The 22876-nt window shown below is 38.0% G+C and overlaps 1 protein-coding gene across 1 annotated transcript in view; it reads left to right on the forward strand.

The window, feature by feature from the left end:
- Positions 1-22154, forward strand: part of LOC139976737 (dual specificity tyrosine-phosphorylation-regulated kinase 1B-like) — a 64012-nt gene extending 41858 nt beyond the window's left edge. Inside the window, exons 6-11 of the mRNA XM_071985454.1 lie at positions 237-523; positions 9378-9524; positions 10380-10520; positions 11116-11246; positions 11992-12170; positions 12920-22154. Coding sequence (XP_071841555.1) covers positions 237-523; positions 9378-9524; positions 10380-10520; positions 11116-11246; positions 11992-12170; positions 12920-13680 — 1646 coding nt within the window. The 3' untranslated portion in view covers positions 13681-22154. The remainder of the gene's footprint in view (positions 1-236; positions 524-9377; positions 9525-10379; positions 10521-11115; positions 11247-11991; positions 12171-12919) is intronic.
- Positions 22155-22876: the final 722 nt, after the last annotated feature.

Raw genomic sequence — 22876 nt, forward strand, 5'->3', positions numbered from 1 at the left:
TCAATAAAGTTGCTCCGGAAGCTTCTTATTATAAAATCCAATCCGATGTTAGACGTGGAGGATAAATCAACCATTAGAAATTGAGAGGAGCTGAAGGAGTGGTCTTACTGTAGGATAATTTATTCACTAAGTATTACATTTAAGTAAACCACCTAGGTGCAATTATAATAATTTTGCACGTTTTTGACCGTATCTTCATTTTCACTGACATTTTCTTTCTCTCTCTCTCTCCACAGTAAAACTAAAGAGACATTTTATGTATCGAAATCACCTTTGCCTAGTATTTGAATTACTTTCATACAACCTGTACGATTTATTACGGAATACAAGTTTCCGTGGAGTTTCATTGAACTTGACCCGGAAGTTTGCACAGCAGATGTGCACTGCACTACTGTTTCTGTCGACACCGGAACTGAATATTATCCACTGTGATTTAAAGCCGGAGAACATCTTATTATGTAACCCCAAGAGGAGTGCAATTAAAATTGTAGATTTTGGAAGCTCATGTCAATTAGGTCAAAGGGTAAGTCCACTTTTTGTTGAACCAAAAAATTGTTATCATTTGTTCCATTCTTTTTTTTTCTTTTCGTTTTGATTCCTTGCCGGACGGAGGCAATAGGAATCTATGCCATTGTGATGGCGTGTGTGTGTGAGTGCATGTGCGTTTGTTTTTCTATCTGACCGAGGACTTGAACAAAAGAATTCCAGGTCCTCGGTTGTGATTTCTAAAGAATCACCACGTCCTCTGAAGAATTTCTATTGTATGGGGCATCGTTAAGGTTAGGGTACGTGGATTTGAACAATGGAAAATACAATGGGGTCCTCGGTTGGAATGTAAAACCAACATGCGTGTGTGTGTATGTATGTGACACTTGCTTGTAAACACTGTAACTCAAAAAGTTAATGGTGGATTAACTTCATTAGTAGCATGTGGATCAGTCAAAGGTCAAAGTCTAATTCCTTTGTGAACAAGATAACTCAAAAAGTACATCTTTGTTGAACTTCATACCTGGTATGATGCAGATTCAGCATACAATATTGTCTGGCTTTTGCTTTGTCAGTTCCAAGTTTCAATCGCTAAATGTTGTCTCGCCGTTCCTCGAAATTAAACGAGTACAATAAATAAATAAAAATTTAAATAGCGCACAGAGATATACAGTACAGCTACAGTACAGTATTAACATTGCCAGATGACTGTACTGTACACACCAAGAAACTTGACCTCGAAAACTAAAACCGAAAGAAGGTGTTAACATAACTGAGTTAAAAACTATTTTTGAATATTACTTGGAATAACAGATAGAAGTTAAACAAATATTTGTTCTTGTTGTTGTTGTTGTTGTTGTTGTGTAGTCACTGAAGCTGTACTTGCAAATGGGGTAACGTTTTGGCAGGGATGACATATAATAAGGTGTCCAGGACCATGGGCTGCTTTCTGTGAAAAGTGACACCTGGGTCATGAGTAATTGTTTGGGCAAACCATGGGCCACATGAAATGCAAGTTGTTGGGCCATTTGGCATTTTTCACAGCACGATTCCCTTTGTAGTATAGAATTGTTATGCGAGGTTAACAACAGAACAAGGAATCTTGGGAAACTATCAAAAATAAAACAAATTATTCAAATAAATGTACAGATTTACATCTATAATCATCTTCTAATGGGCTGATATTTTCTCAGTCATCCTGCTTTAAAAAACAATTGCGTGCTGGTGGGTGACTCTTAGACATCTGAGCATGTTCCATCTGACATTTTACCGTAGTTAAGATGCAGTTTCCACGGTAACTCTCAACCAGCCCCATAACTTCAAGTCGCTAGTCGAACCGAGAGAGCTAATTCCCGTCCTTAATTGCAGTGCTCAGTTGGTAATCCCAGCTGGCATCACGAAAGCGTAGATTAACCAATCTATCCTCCTCCTCTTCGTGTGTTCATCCGAGTGGCACTAATGAATCGTTTCCTCAGTGTTGTCACACAGCATATTTATTTCTGCGCGGTGATAAAGATTTAACCCCCTCGGCCAAATCCGAGTCTCATCAAAACACAAACTCGATAAAGGGGCAGCAGAATAACAGGTCAGGCGTGCGGAGCGGTCAGGCGGTTTTCGACTTCCGTCTCGTCTAAAAATAGGCCTGCGTTTATTGTAACGAAGGTCAGATCCGCCGCATCCCAGCCCTTGGTCTTGGTGGTTTTATGTCATCATGCATGACCGGAAACAAACACTATAATATCGGGAATCATTTTCTGCCTTTGAGGGACGGGACAATTCGTGAACCGCAGTCAAGAAACGGCTACTTGTCGAACTTAGTTTTAAATAAATTTCTGAAATAAATATATAAAACATGTACCAAATTGTACTGAAAACTTTGGGAGTTTTACTTGAGATTTTGTACCACAGAAGGATAAGAAAAACTCTCTCTTGCCGTTGTTTCAAATATTACTTTCTTTTTTTTTTATCTTCTGTATTTTCCTGTTTTACATTATAGGTTTTGATGTGTTTGATTATTATTCCTCATTTCACTTTGCATCGCTGACATGGATGAGGGTAAAACCTATGAGATGTAGACTGGAGTGGGTGTGGTAGAGGGAGGTGGGTGGAGTCTCTCCTGTGAGACCCAAGCCAATGAATTATTCAGTGAATTATTCATTGACCCGAAATCAATGAATTATTCAGTGAATTATTCAGTGTAACCAACATTACCCTGACACAAATGTGACTCGCATTTTCTGTCGTTGCCGAAATAGCGAGGTCTCTAACATCTCTGAAAATAGGGGACATCCCTTCCATTTACCGTCGTAACACCACTGTCTACTTTTCATATATGAGGAAAATAATATATTCATGAATACAACACATAGACCTGTTACTATTAATGGATCATTTGGTAGTTTTTAATATCTTGTAAATCGGTTTAATACTGCATTAATGAATCAGTCAGCTCGCCACGAATAGAAATCATAAATATTGGAGGCACATTTTTTCCAGGGTTTTAATGATTTTAAATTTAATTTCTGTAAACTATAAAACTTCATCAAAATACCTCAATTCCTGGAAATGCGTGATCAGCGACAACTCGTAAAACTTTAATTGCTCTGCTTGTCAGTGGGCGAATGAGACTGGAGTGGTTTTAGAGACTTTGAACACGTACGTATGTTACATCTCTCAAGCACTGTACACTGTAGGTCTAAAGCTTGCTGTACAGTAGCAATGATTGCAGGGCCAAGAAACAGCTGGTTGCAGTACAGTGGCTTGTACACTGTTGTACAAGCTTATTACTTGAGTTACAGCTCTGGTTAAATTGATAGAACTATGCTGTAAAGAGATATATATATATATATATATATGTTTTATACAGGTCCCCCCTCCCCCCGAATCTTTTGTGAGGCAGTAACTGGTTTGTGACATTGGAGGAGGGCATGAGCATACCTGGAGTTGGGGGGGGGGGGTTCTGAGGGACATTGTCGTCCAGAAAGATTTGTTAAACATTCTAATGTCAATCATCCAAACAATAAAGTTAGTTAAATGCTATGTAGATTAGGCAGAAGAACTTTTTATTTGTTGCTATAAGGTAGTGTTCACAGCAAACTTTTCAATGTCAGATGATGGCATGGGCTAAGAAAAGTTTGGATTGCCTTCATTGCATTTTGGATTCTGTCTCCGAAACGGGCCGGAGAGGCAGCCACCTCACAAAATGAATACCATGGGATAGAGACTTGTATGATGACATTTTGAAATCCAATTATAGTCTACTTTTGAAGCTGACATATTAACCTTCAGGAGAAAAAATATATTAAAAAAAAGTATATTAGTTGAAAACCTGTATCTCAATATCTTGTTTCCCCTTTCTAATTTTGCATTTTGCCAAGAAAATAATGCTGATATGAGAATATTTCTGGGGCTACGAAAAATATTGAAAATCCACTTGATCACTCTCTTGCAACATTTATCGTGTAGGAAAGTCTAGCAGGATTTTTAAGTATTTATGGATTGGAATCTTGTTCTGAATGAATATTTAGAGAAATATTGTAGAATTGACAACCGACCTCAATTTTGCAAAATATATGACCACATAATCTGTTCCATGGAGTAAAGCACAGCTAAATGCAATGCAAATAGGGCAGGCTATGTAAATTACAAGTTGGCAAACATTGGCAAGTTTACTTTGCTCCTCTCCTATTTGTCTCCAATCCATCCTACTTATACAACCACGTTCCTCATAGGTCTACCTAACCTAACCCAAAGTGGTCATGTTTTTAGTACTCCACCCCCCCCCCTCCCCCAATCGCTTTTCTATGACACGCCATGGTGTTTCAATGTTTTATTTTTAAATAAACAGTAATTGACAAAACCTCAAATTGACTGTGACAGTATAAATTTTTAAACACAAACCTAAAACAAACAAAATTATCCCTTGTGTTTTGTAACACAAAATGATCCTTTGTATTTGTTTGTTTTGGATTTATATAAAGTTACACCTTACAGGACATGTGATTTATCTATATCAAAACAAGCTGTACTGCAGTTTTATATTAAAGGCAATTTCCCCACCCCCAACCCCGGCTATAACAGAAATTTGATAGCGCTCAACATGTCAATATTTTCCCAATTAATACGAAACTGTTACATTGGCAGTAATTTATTTTTCTTGTGCCTGACTTATTTTGTAGAGACAGCAGTTATGGAAAAAGAAGTACTTTATGGGGCATTTAATATACTGGATCATATTTAAGCATTATGACAAACAGGAATGCTAGTTGTCTGCATTGCTTCATATATATGTCAATATATAAAATGAAAGTGACGTGCAGTTTGTCAACGTTTGGCAATAATACCGAACTGCCTCGTTTGCAGAATTTGGTCTTATTTTGTAGTGACAGCACTTTATGAGTTTTGATTCATTTTGTTTTGTTAATACATCAGAGTTTCTCATAAGGCTATGTTAAAGTAGAACGATAGTGACAGAAAAAAAATCTCTCATTTTCATATATAATGTAGTTTATATGTTACCAAGCAACATATTTTTTTAATTTTTCATATAGCACACCGGAAAGTTATAAAAAAGGGAATTATAACATCGTTTTTTCGTCCCCGTAATTTAGGAATTTGCAAACACTGCAACGACCTTGAACAGCCCTCATGTCAGTGAATGACGTCACTGTGATGATCTTTTCTGTTTGTGCACTGTTCAGTACGGAGCTGTGCGTGCATTTCGTGTCAGCATAACTGTTATTTTAGTTAAATTTTCCGGCGTAATGTTCAAGACACAAATAGATAATGAGTATCATGGTGTTTCTTGATTTCTTCACCACGTGTTTACAAGTTTTTTTTTACGAAATTTGCGGCAATTTCGCAACGATTTCCCAATATGTGAAGAGGTAACTCGCAAGCTGACCCAAAGTAACGTAAATCTCAAGATCACGTTTTTGGCGGGTTTTATACAGAGTGATGTATGAATGTGCTCACTTACCAGTCAAACTGGCACAATAACAATAGTGATGATAGTCTCAAAAGTAGATTAGTATAACATCCGAAAGAAAATCCAAAGTTCTAAACAAAGTAGATTCGCTTGTATGCACTAGGCCTACTGTAAAACATAAACGTTCCTTGTTCCGTGCGTCATTAAATCCAACAGAAAGGTTCATTGAGCTTGAAATACAACCGCATTTGAACTCAATCGAGTAGTTAGTCTAGCTCGAACAATTTTCTCACTACATGCAATACCTATTGCGTTTATTCACATGCATGCCTCATGGTTTGGGCTTCAGGAGGAGTAGTATCTAGCACAACTTCACGTAGGTCCGCAAACGGTACTTTCCCACTGTGCAAACATTAGTGACAGTGTGCGCTATAGTAAGTAATACTTACACGATGTTTTGTTTCGCTCGAGCATACACCAGGCGCGGCGGAACGGAAACATTATTGGGGGAGGGGGGGGGCTAATGTGTGGAGACTATCTAAGCGGAGCGCCACCATGAGTTGGCGCGCAGCTTACAATAAAATTTTGGGTTTTTCAAACCCCCAGGTGGCCGGAAACGGCACTTCCCGAGTGTTTTATGCTGCGAATAACTAGCCCTAAAATATTGGTCTCAAGCCTGCAATTTCTCAGATTGCACGCAAAAGTCTGTAAAAACATTGTAATTTGTATATTCGATGGTGTTTTAAGAGAGTAGCTATTACTCGTATTGTACTCGCAAAGACGTTCTTTAGTGTAGTATAAGGGGATGTTGGAGAACTGGCTGAAATGAGGCAAGTCATTGGCTTAAGACGAAGTTGTGTTGCGCTTACCGGTACTCACACTCACTGCTTCAACTTTTCACGGGGCGTGAAGACACGGTTGGGCTGGCTATGTGGTCTATAGCCAGGGGACGGGCCGAGGGTCCCCCCCCCAGCTTTTACTTAAATTATTACACCTATATAGTATACGTGTGCATCGGACAGATCGACAAGTATGCATTGAAAAATGGGCAGATGCACGTTTCGGAGCCTTGGTAAATATTGGGGGGCTTATCAAGCATTTGCCCCCTCAACTTTTTCATTGGGGGGGCTGAGCCCCCCCAAGCCCCCCCCCCGGTTCCGCCGCCACTGGCATATACACACATTTCCTATTCGTATTACATTTAAAGTGGTTTGGAGGGTATGAACACATCTCTGCCCAAAAAAAAACTGCCTAAGCGACGTCCATGCCCCAATTGAAATTTGCACGTGGATTATCTCCTCACATAGTCATTAGGTTGTTCACGTCTGACATGTCTTCCAGTTCCAACACTTACTGTTGCATTTATCGGGATATATATAAATAATGCGGCATAAAAGCATCAATCTTTCAAACTTTTTTTACTTTAGTGACCTTGCCACACAATGATGGAAAGACGACGTCTTTTCATCATAGGCGAATCCGTGTTTTTCTTCGCCAGCTTTGTTGGCACTGCAGTGGTCTTTAACAGCGGTCTGAATTTTCCTGACACATTCAACTTTTTCTGCATCAAATATTTAGGGTCCCAATCATCTTCTGTGAAGTGGGCAGAAAAAACTTTCACATTCTTGCCATGAGAAACTCCTGGTGTGATGAAGTCTTTCCTGGTTCTGGCCTCACAAATCGTATCCAGAGTTTCCGATATCCCTCACTACTTTTTTCCGCTTGGAAAATTGAAGAAAAAAAACTTAGTGTAGAGTCCACATTCGTTCTGTTGCATCCCCCTACAACGCAATTTCTTGTCATTTTGCTAGTGGTTTAGGTTGTTTGTCGAGTCCAATATAGAGTAGGTTGCAACTAAACTTACACACTAAGTGCACACTGCTGAACTACACTACGCCGAGCCGTCAGTTTGTTATCATCATAATGACGTCACATGTCACTGTAGATCACGTGATCATCATATTGCTTTTCGCGAAAAGCCCAATTTTTGTTTAAAAAATTAACGAGTTTAGGAATTTTTTTTAAGCCTTTCCCAACATCGGATTGACTTGAATTTTCACATGTGTAATATGGAAACCAAGTAGAATGCTCTTGAATAAAATCGTATTTTTTCGTCGATGCTGAAAAATCACTATCGTTCATCTTTAAACTTACCAAGTGGTGTGAATTGTGGCATGGATCAACAATGACAGTAACCAATGAAAAAAGGAGTTTCTCATTAGGCTATGTTATACTTACCAGTGCGAATTGTGGCATGGATCAACAATAACAGTAACCAATGGAACAAAGAGTTAAACTTACCAGTTTGAATTGTGGCATGTTTCGACAAGAACAGTAACCATAAAAACATAAACAAAAGAAAAAGTTTGAAGGGATTTCCCCTAGATTTGACAATGACTTACTATAGCTTGACCTTGAGATATTTGGCTGGAAAGCCAATGAGGAAGTCATCATACAATTGTCAGTTCTGTTTGGGGAAACTATTTGTAAACACCTTCAATTCTCATTGTGTAATGCGGAGGTACTTGCTGAGCTACTTGTCGGTTTGCAGTGCAAAAGTGCATTGACATACGTGTGAACAGTCATATGTAGTAAGTACTGTAAATCTGTGTTAGGATGGAACTTAGGCTCAACATTTCTATGCATCATACTTAATAACTGTATGATCTGGAGCTCTCATGCCACAACCATTGAGGGTCATGTAAAGGGCTTCCTGGTGCAGTTAACATATTATTTAACCCTTTGTCACTTCGAAATGATAAGCATTCTGTAGTCAAAAGAAAACCACTATAACAAGTCTTTACGTTAAAATTGAGAATAGTTGCTTAGGTTTGGATGGTAATAATGTTAGATTTACTTTCTGTCTCAAGAATTGCTTGATCTGAACGGATCCTGGCTGCTATTCGAGCATCTATTTGCAGTGTCTTATGCTTTTGGCAGTCAGTCCTATCACGTTACACACCTTTTAAGGTGCAAAAATGGCAAGGAAACTTGTGTTGCTAAGGAACAACGAATCCTGTCATCTGCTTCTCTTGTCTGTATATAGTGTACAGTCCTGATAAGCTATGTGTGTTGCAGTTTGATTTTTGGAAAGAAGTTACCCCGACATGGAAAAGTTTGGAATTGAAACTTGTGGTAAATATTGATAAATCGTACCACTTCGCTAGATTCCGTTGTTCGAATGGCTTTACCAGGAATGTGGTAACTATGAGATCATAACGTTAGTTGTTTATGGAATACACATTTAGTACATAAGTGCTACAAGGGAGCACGTCAACACTCTCCACGGTGGTACGTTTTAGTCGGTCCAGATTTATGTATATACGCCGTTGTTTCTATGTTGCGTAGAGTATCATACTTTAATATAAATTCCCTGTTTACTTACACACTAAATCCTCAGGATAAAAACACCCGTCTCTAAAGTTTGTTGAAGTTCTCCCTAGGCTAAAGTTACCCCTCACTTGATGGGGGGACATACTGCATTGCCTTACCTTCATGGCACCTTCAATTTTCTGTATCACGACCATGTACCTTCTTTAGCAAAAAGAGCTCAAAGAAAGAAGCCGCTTTACCCAACGGTTAACAGATTTCCTACGCTGGTCTCTGGAGACCTGGAGCGGTCTTAAATTGCCTCAATTCTCTCCCTCCCCCCCCCCCCCTGCCAGTTTCAGCACCATATGATTAAATTCCAGTTGTGCACTTTGACAATCTGACCCACACACTCTGCACACAAAATCCTGTTTCGATAACATCACTACAGTGAAATATTTTCTGCCGTCTCCCTTCAGCACTTTTCTTGAGTACAACATCTGTATGTGCCTGCATCCTCCCCCCTCTCTGATCCTATTGTTTATAAATTGATGATGTTCTGTTTCTTTTGTTTCAATCTATTGTTCATATCCATTCATGTACCCAACCCTTTGATGTAATCTTACTGTTCTTCTTTTTGCTGGTTCTCCTACAGATATACCAGTACATACAGAGCCGATTTTACCGATCACCAGAGGTGTTGCTTGGAATCCAATATGATATGGCAATTGACATGTGGAGCCTCGGCTGTATACTTGTCGAGATGCATATGGGCGAGCCTCTGTTTAGTGGATCTAATGAGGTAAAGTTTTTTAGATCTGTTTCTCATACCTTTATATTTCTCATCGTCCGAGACCGTGGAGAAGGGTTGGGGTAGGGGTGACAGGGCGGGTGCGGGGGTGCCTAATTGCGATTAACGGAATTGTAGGTTACTCCGAAGTACGGAGAAACGATCTAGGCAGAGGTAAGAGGTACCGGTTTGTGGATGTGTATCAGGGAATGTATCCGTTCCTGAAATTTGCATCTTGCTCTCTGATTAGATGCCTTTGAAGCAGGAGGATAGCAGTATATGGTGAGGGCGACATTTATAGAAAATGCAGAGTAAATCGTTAAAGTGAGGGCGCCATACTAGAATGGATGTGTGTGAGAACAGTTGCTTTTTCAGTGGTTTTTGGAAAAGTTGGCGACAGCATTATCTCCAAAGTTTAGGACGCTTAAAGAATGAGTCACAACAGTTGTATATTAAGCAAACCTTTATAATCAGGTTTGGAAAGGGTTTCTTGTATTCGCAGATAAGTAAAAATACTGAACATTTACATTTAATTCTACCTAAAGGCTTTACTTAAAAGCTAGTATTTGTGTTGATTTTAGTAACATTTTGGTTGCTATTTTGACTCAGAAATGAAAATGAAAAAATACTGCAGATTATGAGCTGATAAAACTTGACGATAAATTCTGCAGAACTTTTCAAAAGTTTGATTGAGGGATTTTCAATTATGTGCAAGACTGCTAGTATTACATTTTGGTAAAACGGCAACTCAAGTACAAACTGTAGTTTTATATTGAAGATGTTGTCATAGAGGGCGATCTTTCACTTTACGGGAGAAGTCTGTGTTTAAGGTCTGAAGTTATCATCTATCATCTGCTTCCTCTACAGTTTGATCAGATGAACAAGATAGTTGAAGTTCTTGGAATGCCCCCGGCCTGTATTATCAACCAGGCACAAAAGGCCCACAAGTACTTTGTGATGACAACAAAGGGGACCTGGGGCCTAAGGAAAGCACGGGAGGGCAAGAAGGTTTGTATCAATTGGCTTCCCAGATTCACTTTCGTTTTGGTTTTCTCAAATATAATGCTGGCACACGAGTATTCTTTACAATACAATGTAGGAAAGAAAAATTGGTTCAAATTACCATCAAGATTTTCAAAAAATACTTTTTTTGTCAGCATTAATTTTATGTGTTTAGAAACAAATGAGGACTACTTTAAAGCTGATGAAGGCAAAAAAAAATCAGGGACATTTCATCAATGGTTTGTAAAAGTTACATGCGAAACTGGGTAACATGCAATTAATCTCAGGGTGTGGTTGGACATCTTTTAGATTATGCTAAGTTTGAACTACAAACACGTGGTGGAGTACAATTAGTCTCTGATGGGAATTTGGACATCTTTTAGATTGTGCTAGGTTTGAAGATCTTGCAAATTGTCGCTTTGTTTTTATTCTGTACTGCCTCTTTAAAATCAAATTTTTATACAATTAATGATTGTTCTTGTTTTTTTTTGTTTTTTTTTTCAATTAACAATTTCAAATGGTATCTGGAGGTAAATACATCCATTCAGTTGTGTTATCTTTGGAGGTAAATATTGACTATTATTTGATGCTTTGATTACAGTACAAACCTCCCGGCTCAAGAAAGTTGCATGAAATTCTAGGTGTCGAGACAGGTGGCCCTGGAGGGAGGAGAACGGGAGAGACAGGTCACTCTGTATCAGACTACCTCAAGTTTAAAGACCTTATATTAAGGTGAGTGTGTGATTGCATCGTTAGGATAGAAGGCCTATACCTGGTTGTTTCCAGTGATCAGAAATATAGCCCGTTTGTATATGGCCCCTTTACTTTAGTATACATAATACGTGGATGGTCTTCATCCCCACCCAGACTACCTCAAATTTACAGACCTTATATTAAGGTGAGTGTGTGATTGCATCGTTAGGATAGGAGGCCTATACCTGGTTACGTGTAACCAGTGATCAGTTATATAGTCCGTTTGTATATGGACCCTTTACTTAGAGCACATAAAACGTGGATGGTCTTCATCCCCACCCAGACTACCTCAAATTTAAAGACCTTATATTAAGGTGAGTGTGTGATTGCATCGTTAGGATAGGAGGCCTATACCTAGTTATATGTTTCCAGTGATCAGTTATATAGTCCATTTGTATATGGACCCTTTACTTAGTGCACATAAAACGTGGATGGTCGTCATCCCCACCTGGCTACCTACTACTGGTTGTGGTGATCAGGCATTGTCTGTAGGAAGGGCTGATTGGTGCTGGACTGTGACACTGATTGTAGTATGCAGCAGATCGGCATAGCTAAATCACTGGACTTCTTTATTAAAATATGCACTTTTATGCACCTTTTTATTAAAATACTTTTATTAAAATATGCACTTTTATGCACCTTTTAATTAAAATACTTGTATTAAAATATGCACTTTTATGCACCTTTTTATTAAAATACTTTTTGTTTCTCTTGTCTGTTGCAGGATGTTAGATTACGATGCCTTGAGCCGCATCAAACCGTATAATGCACTCCAGCATTCGTTCTTCAAACAGACGGCAGATGAGAGCACTAATACGAGTAATAGTACTTCAACTAGCCCTGCTATGGACCAAACAGGAACACCACCCACTACTACTGAATCTGCCACTGGCAACGGCTCAGGTAAAGGTAACTGCATCTCGCAGAGCTGCAAATTAGTAAAAGTTTACCAAATTTTGTGTGAGAAATGAGGAAAAGTATGAATTTATGTTTTCACCCAACCCGCTATCACCCCCCCCCCCCCTCCTCGAAAAAAAAAGATATAAGAGGAAAGTACTAGATTCTTGTAATAATACTATTTTATCAATTATTTTACTTATAATACTATTAATGCCTTGAAAGGAAATAGATTCAATTCACAGGTGGCAAGAATCCCATGAGAGATATAAAAAAACAGTTCATTGACAAAAATGGAATTATTACAATTATGTGGGACCTAAAAGATCAGAAAATGGATTGTCCATCTGCGTATATTGAAATACCATATCACAGTAGGCCTAGTATACAAGCTTCCCTGTTTCATGTTTTCCTTTTTGTCATTAAGTAAACTGATTGTTTCAGTTGATTAACGGTTGGATTAAAACATCACTCTGATGTGATAGAGTTCTGCAGGCACAAGTAATTGGGTTGTTTTTGACATGCGGCCTGCATATCAAAACTTGCTAAATTGGTTTAGAACATTGTTCCAGTCCCTCATACCTATGTGGTCGGAAAAGGGAAGTTTGGTTGTGTATACTCTCCTTTAGAAGCCTAAGTAATGTACAGTCCAATCAAACTTAACGGAAATATAGTTTCTTCTCACAAAGTGAATACCAAGTGAAAATCTTGCAGTTTTGTCTTCTAACTAAATCTCTCTCTATCCTTTCTGACAGCGAGCGCAGCCGGTGGTTCAAGTAGCAGAGGTTCTGGGTCAGGAAGCAGGGCTCGCTCCGACCCGACCCACCAAAACAGTGGGTCGAGCCAATCTGTAGGGCATCAACATCCCAGCAGTTCCTCGGGGAATATGGAATGCGAATCGTCGAGTCGTAACACGTTATCTCAGTCGGCGTCCTGGAGCGGCGGTGACGCCTCAAACTGTTTTACCTCTCAACTTGGCGCCCAGGGGCATGCCAATTCCCACCCGCATACTCACCTTCCATCTAATCACTTACGGAAACCTCACCCGCACCCGTCAAACAATGTAACGTTACCGCAGAACCACCCGGCGGCACGCGTCCAAGCGCCCGTGCCCGTAGGTGCAAACATTCAGAGCGTGAGTGTTGTACTGCCACAAGTCCAGCACCAGTCGAATCAACATGTGCAAGGATATATTTACACAAACACTCAATTGGACAGTGTGACTGCCTCGGGCAGTATAAGCGTGGCCAGCGGGGGCATAGGTGGTCCCGTGAGCGGTTTCGCCGTCACCGGTCACCACCCCACGCCGTTCAAGTCGACGTCGGCCGCGGCGTCCACCGTGAATTACCCGCCAGGGTCGGCGAACAGCGGACAGAACATGTTACAATACGGTTACACGATATCAGCGCAGACAAACGCTAATCAGGGACAATCCTCGTCGTCGCAGGCTGCAAAGCCTGGGGACGAGTCGCCGATGGTGGGCGTGTGTGTACAAAGTTCGGTGGCGTCTCACTGACAGCTTGTATATATATATGGATAAACTTTTAAATGAATTGCTTTAGAATTGACGATTTTACTGACAGATTCTGTACAGAGTATGCATCTTCTTCTTATCGGTTTTTTTTTTTTTTTCCTTATTTTATTGGGTTTCCTGTGAGAGCATGTGGAGTCACCAAGGCTTTTGTTGAAGTGTTTTTTTTTTTTTTTTAACTCTTTGGCTCAAGGGAAACAGATGCTGTCTGTCTGACAAAAGGATTGGAAAAGATGAAGATGAGATCAGTGTTAACCCCGTGCTTCTTTGTAAAAGTCTTTTATAAATCTGTGAACAGTGAAACCTGGTTTAATTTTAAGCCAATCAGAAATTCATTGGGGTTTGTTTGATTCGTAGAGTTCTGTGAAAGGTTGTTCGTAGCAGGGTTTTCTATGCTAGAAAGGAATTCTGCTCAGTTCGCATCTGTTATGCATTCAGAATGGAAAGAAAACTGGTCGCTAGAACTCCCATCATGTTGTTGTTTTGCAATCTCTCAATGTTTTATTGTAATTAGAAGTTGGCATTGTCTTAACATTGCTGACCCAGTTTTGATCCCATATTGACAATTTTAGAAATCCCCCCCCCAATATGAATGTTCCTGTAAAGACCGAGATACTCGGAGCAGACTCTTTTGGACAATTTTTGGGCCTGAACCATTAATCAGGAATACATCTCTGTCTGAATATTGAGGGGTTTTGTAGGTTTTTCCTTTCAAGCTAAGATTTGATCTGAGAAGATATTGTTTACAAATGTAGGATGTTTAACCCGGCTTTGTGAGTTGATATCGATAAACCTTATGTCGCTATTGGATACTAAAAATTATATCGAGACTTCGTTCGTTAGCCTGACCAGGTCAGATTTTACAACGAAAAAGAACAGCCGCAAACTTTCAAAACGTTTTCTTACAAACTTTGACATATTATTAACAAGATATGAAAAAAGGTCTAGGTGACCAAACTTGCAAACCTAGAATTGACTGCAATGTTAAATTAATTGCTATGAAGGGTTCGTTAAGTGTAACAAATATAATAAATAAGGATTCTTGGTCAATCTCTTACATTTACAATCTAAGCCCTGCAAAAAACTCATTGCATGTTGTCAAATATCAGGCAACAGGTGATCAAACATAGAATAAGCAGCACGCCAGTGTTGTCCACATCTAAACTTTAACAAATTGTGTTTTATTGATTAATTTAAATGGACCGTGTCAAACTGCTGCTCTTCATCATAACTGGATCAAAATTATGTTACAAGTGATATCCAAATGTAAATCAAAATTGGTTAAAAAAAAATCTTGAAAAAATACATTCTTCAAATTTCTAGAAAGTCAGTTGATTATCTTATGCAACTCATTTCAACTTTTGGATTCCTTACTTATGTCAGAATGCTAACTAATTTGCATATTTTTTTGCTCCGTGTGGATTCTCTTTATTGCTTCCCAAGTGATTGGTGTTATTGTCCGGTACAATATTACGCCTCTCTCATGGATAGGAACTATTCCCTAGCAATTTAAACGGAGAGAAAAGCACATGGCATTCAAAGTCAGAAAGATCTATGCTACACTTTGTAGTTTTAGAGATTAACAAAATTGAGGGTGCAAGCCATTGTCACGGTAACATGTGGCATCGTTATCTGGGTGGACTCTTGCCTTGCGAAAAATTTGAGGGTTCGCTAATAACCCCTCCGCAAAGATAGGAGCATTAAACTAGGTTTCACTGTCCGTTATTTTATATTGACTGGGAAATTGCTGCATTACGATTAATAATGCCTACATTAGACAGATGTGTTAGGCGTTTGTGTGCCCATATGGTAAATCACATTGTCTATGGACATTTTATATTTTGCAGAAATTCTGCAAATCTTTTTTTTTTTTCTTTTTTTTAATTTGATGGTTTTAATTTTGATTATTTATGTCATATTCCTTCTTACCATTTCGTTTTTATCCCTCTCTTCATAAATACGATGTATTTATGCCCATTACTCCACCAGTCTGTAGTAACTCAGTACTGCTGACTTGTAAAACACAGGCAGGAACCATGAAATAGATGGATTTTGCATAACCGATACCAACAGTATAACAGTGCAATACATGATACCTGTGTCCCTTAAAAATCTCCCTGTGTGAATAATGGTTACCATCCATGCTGGTTATATATTTAATATGTAGAATCTATATTGTTGTCTCTCATCTTTTTGAGCTATACATGAATTTCCAACTTGGTCCTTCACTGCACCCCTTCCCTGCACCCCCTCCTTTCTTGAAGATATAAGTAACAGGTCAGCACAGCTTCATTGCTGCACCTGTTATAGGTATATTTAGTACCCTGTTAATGAACTTTGTTAAACTTATGTCAAGCTAGTTTTGACACACAACAATCAAGGGCTTGAATTTCTCAGTGTTTTCTGTGATAAGATGAGGATTATGATGGCAGGTTGGGGCAATTGGGGTTGGTAGAGGGCTGGGGGTACGAAGGCTAGGGATTTTAAAGTCCTTAATACTTTGTGGGCCCGTTCAGAGGTAGATGTCCAACTGCTATTTGTTGGGAATGGCCAAACCCCGCCGGCTCGTAAATTTTGAAATCTATTTTTAAACAAAAGAGGGGGAAAAGATCGGTAAGGATTATATTTTTAAAACATATTTTCTCAGGGTAATGACATAAAAATGGGTTGATTGTGTGGAAGACATCTTTGAGGTATTTAAACTGACAAAGAACTTGGTTGATTTCTTTAAGTTTAAATCTGCTCATGTGTGTGTGGTGGCTTCATAATATTTCATCAAGGTCAAGTAATGTGTAAAAGGAATATCACTTTGGAATGATAAAGTCTATGCCTTTACTGAATCTTAATCAGGATTGCTGTTCAATGGTTTTACAAGGTTAAATGGTGTTTAAGTGACATGTAGTTCTTTATGAAGTTGTTAGTTCTTGAAATGATGCATATTCCATGCTGCGATTTAAGTCGGTCAGGCTCTCAAGTTTTGCCACAAGAGCTGTAAACACATGCTATTATGTTCATTTGAGAGGTACAATAATAGCACAAGCCGATTCCTTTGTCGCGTTTCACTTAAAAGTCGACCAATTTGATATGCATTTTATGTAATCCCCAGTGAACTCTTCTCTGTCACTGTTGAGCCAAGTGTAACATTGCTTGCTGTGTATAAACTTGCACTGGTGTGGTTAGGATAATCATATGTTGTAGGGTCAAATGTCAATGGGTTTTGTTAGTCTCATTTCAGTCACTTTCATTGAGTTGTAGCAGATTTGCAGCATGTTCTCCGGTACCATTACCAAAATGTATTGCAGGAGTACCCTTATAAGCCATGCACTGAAATGTAATATCTCTGTCTTGTAAGTTGTAAAATGTTGAGATTGCCATGGTGATGTATGTCTGCCATGTTCTTGACCTCTTGGTAAAACGATTTATTATCAAATTTTCACTGTGATTCATCAATAAACTCACTTCCAATGCTGATCTATAGATTGGACATTGACAGCATCAAGAGGAGGGGAGATGGGGGGAAGGTATCTGGTTTTGTTTCCCAAGCAAATACAAGTAAACTTTAATATGCGATGTCCCTAAGCACTTATGATCAGTATTATTGCCTGACTAGTGAGTTAATAAATATTATGATTGTATTCTCTGTAAATATATAAGCAAGGGCAAAATATATTAAGTATCTTAACTATTTTTTGTCATACCTCAATACACTACATTTTGTCTAGAAAGTTATTTTTTAGTCTTAATACATACCTCAAAACATGCTGTTTAGGTGAAGGAACTGACATACTCAGAACTTTCAGTTCTCCAATATCGATCAAATCTTCTGAAACCGAGTTTGGTTTGCTTTAGTGTGAATATTGGCATTAAATTTATTATTTCACATTAAAACTGCTGCATATTTCAGTAATCTAAGGCCTACCCTCAAAACGATCCTTAACATTGCCACTGAAATGATTACAGGTCTAAGTAACTTCACCATAGAAATATTTCTTTGTTATATCATTATATAACGACACAAGCAAGTTAGTCCATATTATGGCATTTGGAGGGACAATTACCTATGGTTCTCATCTTATCCTAAAAATATCTGTCACAAAAATTTGCCACAGATATTTGACGACTATCTTCAAATATTTGCTTGGTGCTGGAAAGGAATTCTTATAACTTTCACCAATTGAAAAAAAATGTTGATTTACAGTGTGAAGACAAACTGTTGAAAAGTTTGGTTTTGTAAAATTTAAATGAATGTTTTTGACTGGACAGTTCAACATAAAATTTTCAAACTTGAAGAGAAACAGGCATAAAGCTTACCTCTATCTCAGTTATACTGTTGGAACGGTTGTTAAACTGAACTAACAAAAGGAGTTTACTATGTGAGATTACTGTCAAGAGAATTTTCAGATACTCCGCACAGATGTTTAAGGCTCTTACACTGAAGAAACATCCTCCAATTTTGTCTACATTTTGAAACAGTATATCACTCTAAATAGACAGCTGCAGAAACCTTCAAGGGAAGGGTAATAATTCACTGATAGGATAGAATTAAAGGTGAACTTGCCATCCGTTCCTCTCAACTAGTTTTTTGGGTGGATGGGGGAGGGAGGGGTTAAGCAAGGGATTGTTGGTCTCAGAATAGAGCCTTATATGCCACACATTTTGTTTTGCAAGAAAAAGCTGGATGAGCATTCTCAGGTATGATATTAAGCAGTTGAGGGAAGGCAAACATTTATTTTCATTCAGGTCTTACTTAGATTCAACGTTATTTGGTTGCGGCAGCTTCTGCATATATCTTGTACGCTGTTTATACATCACGACAAAGAATGATGATGCCTATAAATTTGTTGTTGTGAAGTATGTAATGAACAAACACCAAGCTTCAAGAAGTACATCTTTGTTGATCTTCATACTTGGTATACAGGTCCAGCTTGGGGAGTACAAGAACCCTATGAAAATTGGAAAAGTTCAAAGGTCATATGTAGTCAACATTTAAGTCTGAAACAAGTGTGAAAACAATCAACATTCTAATCAATCAATCAATCATCAATCAATCAAATCAATCAATCAATCAAAATTCTAATAATTTAAGTCTGAAAACAACATTTAAGTCTGAACATCTTGTAAATATGATAACTCAAGAAGTACATCTTTCTTGAACTTCATACTTTATGTATGTAGATCCAGCTTGGTGAGTGCAAGTACCCTATGGATATTGATAAACATCAAAGGTCAACAGGTGTCAAAGTCTGAAACTTTTTAAACCTGATAACTCCAAAATTAAAGCTACAGTGAATCTGAATTATCCAATGCTATGATTTTCTTTGGCAAACAAAGTTTGGTCAAATTGAGCTCAGTTTAGTGAAGGGGCTCTATAGGTAGGTCTTCAAGAACACATACATTCATCCCAGACATTAAATCTGCTTCAAAGAGTTGATTGTCTTGCATTAAAACACTCAAACTGGCCCTTATCAGTTTTCAGCCACTGAGCTTCAAGGGGTCAACAGGATATCTCAAATTATCTCAAAATTTGCCATTTTCGCTTCGGTTTACACTAGATGACTTTTGCTTTGGAGGTAAGTTGTGAATATATTTCACACCATATAAACAATGTCATGTAGAGCTCTCATTTATTAATAACAAGTATTAAAGGCATGGTTTCAATGTGGCAGAGCTGATTTGCTAGCTCAAAATTGGTAAAAGAAAAATGTCCTTCAATTCATACATCTATGTTATCTATATATTCACATAGTAAGACTGTTCTTTCTTGATGTTGAAACATTTTGATATAAAAATTCTATACTGTTAAATCCTTACCAGTGGATTAAATAATTGATACCCACAAGAGAGTGCTACAAATAAGAGCTGAAAACTTAGATCTTTTCTGGTTCTCACTTAATTCTTGAACAACTTTAACTCACTTGCTCTACATAAGTCAGATAGTTATGTGGAAGTGTGCTCAAATTGTATGACAATGAAGCACAAAACCAACTGGCTTTCTACATTATTTTGAACAATTGAGGAAACTCTACAGGTCTGTTCTTCATCTACCGGTTCTGATTTTCCGATGAGTGATAGGTCAGTTCTTTCATTTTGGTAATTACATTCTTTTGATTTGAAACACAAATTAATTCTTCAAACAGTAGGTCTGACCATCAGTTCCATATGCACCCAAAATACATTTCAGCACAGCAGTTATATTATTATAGATTGAAATGCTATCTCAGCACAGGTATATGTCAGGTTACACTCTGCATTATTTACGTTCTTGTAATGCCTATCCTACCATGGTGTTGGAGCTCTGATAGTGATTGCCCTTGATCTGCTGATATCATGCTTACCCTATCACACTAACCATATGAAATAAATTAATCCTAAGCTTAAATTATCATCATAACACAGTGGAACTTTCTGTCATAGGGTTACACTTGTATAATACTCAGATGGGTAATGTTTGTGAATAATCAGGTAATATTTGCATCTTAGACATCTGCACTTTACATCCCAAAGTTTTACTGTTTTATTTATTTCATTTTATTGATTTTTTTTCATCTCTGTATTTCTCATCCCACTTTTCCTGTTTTTCATGGGTGTTTAAGGGACCTTTTGTAGATATTAATAACACAGATTTAAATCTTTAATTTTCAAAAGGTTTTAATAAGGTTTTAAATTCACTCTTACCTATTTTTTATGATTTGAATTGTAAGCTTAAACCTCTAGTGGTGGCTGTATTATTTCACTTTGTGAATGATGTTTGTTTGTGTTTTTATCTAATGTGTCATTGCAGGTTTCTATTCTTATAATGAGGGAATAAGAAAGGTTTCCTTTTGGTTGGTAGGGTCGTGGGGGTAGTTTCCAGGCTATAGACTGACTTTATGGTAATAAATTTTCACCTAGAGAGAAACCGTTTTTACCACCAGAACAAAGCTTGGCTACATTAAAGGTGCGTTAATTAAATGTCCCTTAATTGTGAAGTCCTGATATCTGTGCTGAATAGATTATTGGCTTGAAATCTTTGACATGCAGAGACAACTCTCATTGGCTGTTTAGAATAGTCAGATTATTTGCATTGTGCTATAATTTAAGGAAGCCTCTTGTAATTTATATCCTTTCAAAATAAATGTACCTTCAGTTGAGTTGTGTGGCTTTGAAATGAGGGGCAGATACATGAAAGGATGAAGAAAGGACCACAAATATCGGAAACACTGGTCAGGGGTTAGAACCAAAACAAATATAAACATAAAGAAGAAAGTGAGCTTGATATAATTGGACACATACTAGCATAGCTTTCAAAGGGTCTGCTCATAAACCTTCTTTCATAAAGTGTCTTTTTACTGATTATTTAGTATATATTAGTTTTGAAATCAATTTTATCGGCACAGTAGCTAGCTTTTGTATTCCACACATTAATTTTAAGGCCTAGGATGGCAGTAAGAGGGGTTGGTCATTTCTGGTTCTTCTGTTTTAATGACACACACCTTTTAGTGAGAGGTGTGTTGAGGTTTTGACTTGTAAACTGGTTTAATTGTGCCATGAATATTCATAAGTCTTGGTTTATCTCATGAAAACAATGAAAACCAAGTTTTCTGGCATTCGTAAACAATTCCCTCCTGTGCAATTCTACAAAAAAAAAATCAGGTTAATACCCTTCCACAACAAGCGAATTTCAGCCCTGCGTTTACTCTGTACATGTGACCAATACTATTCGGGGAGGGGGGGGAAGCAGAGGGGCGAGGGGTTCTGATTGATGTAACACAAAATGTAGTTCGTTCTTTTAATTATGCTGTATTGTGACATAATAGTATTAAAAATGTTCATACCCGGTTGCAGGTGGATGCTTTTTACTCCTTATCGCTAACGTCACTTTCTTTAGAGGAGGCTATGCTTTCTTCAGAGGATTACCTCATAACTAATTGTTGCTGAGTGAGGTTGCAGGTGGATGCCTTTTTTACTCCTTATCGCTAATGTCACATTCTATGTGACATTGGCTAATGTCACAATGTCACATTCTATGAGGAGGCCAAGCCACCTTCAGGAGGATAATCTCGTAACTAATACTTAGTAGGATTATCTCGTAAGTTAATCGTCGTTGAGTCAACTTTAATTGCCACATTGAATTTAATTTTTAGCCTAATTATGGAATCAATGTCTTAGCTAACCAAATTTTTTTTTTTTTTTTTGGTATTGATCTTCTTTTTTTTTAAAAGGAAAGAATAAAAAAAAAAATTAATGTAGGACGGATTTTATGGTGTAATAAATGTGTTTTTTGTGACAAGCGAGTGAAGTGTTCTGATAACCCCCCTCCCTCCCATGCCAGATTGAAAGATTTTGAGTGAGAGACTTGAGTACCCAGAATGCACCTCATTGGCCTACTGTGCTGATGATGTAAGCCTATGTAAATAGCAATACCTGTTATCTTCCAAGTGACTCACATAATTTAAATAAACCTCGTAAAAAAAAAAAAATGTTTACCGTTTTGTGTGGTACTTTTCTTGTGTCATGTCTTAGTGGCCCAGCATGGTTTGGGCCAGGATAAGTTAAGTGCTGATCCATTTATTTCAATTGTCCTGGCTGTAAATGTCGGTCATTATAAAATGTAGACAATGGAAATTAGCTCTTCCCCCTCCCTCCCCCTACTGATGGATCTTAAAGGTCTGCTGTATAGACCCCAACTATAGCATGATATCATGGAAATGTTTCTTGAGATTATGTAATCGACCTGCCTTGGTCGTAAAATGAGCTCTTTTTACCAATTAGTCTGCAAAGCCTGCCACATATTTTGTCTTGTATGAGGGTCTTTGGGTGAACGCATGTATGATAAGCTATACACTGTAGACATGAACATATTTCCACACAGTGTTTACACAAAGAGCCTAATGGTATTAAGAAGCTATACAGGCTATTCTTAGAGCCTGAGGTGGATTTACGACCATGGCAGTTCGATTATGTAATCACAAAACTTTCCTAGCTATAGCGTGCTATAATTGGAGCCATTAAAGCAGATCTTTAAGTACTGGTTGTGGACGTGTATTACTCCTGCACCGGTTAGCTGCATCCGTAACTTACCACCGTCCGCGATCATTCACAGGATTTTCAACTCGAACTGCGTACAGATTGTACGCTATTAAAATTCATATATACGAACGTCAATATGAATATTCATATCGCTGGCCTATTATGCATCACG

This window comes from Apostichopus japonicus, chromosome 12 (genome assembly GCF_037975245.1).
Source record: "Apostichopus japonicus isolate 1M-3 chromosome 12, ASM3797524v1, whole genome shotgun sequence".
Lineage (NCBI taxonomy): Eukaryota > Metazoa > Echinodermata > Holothuroidea > Aspidochirotida > Stichopodidae > Apostichopus > Apostichopus japonicus.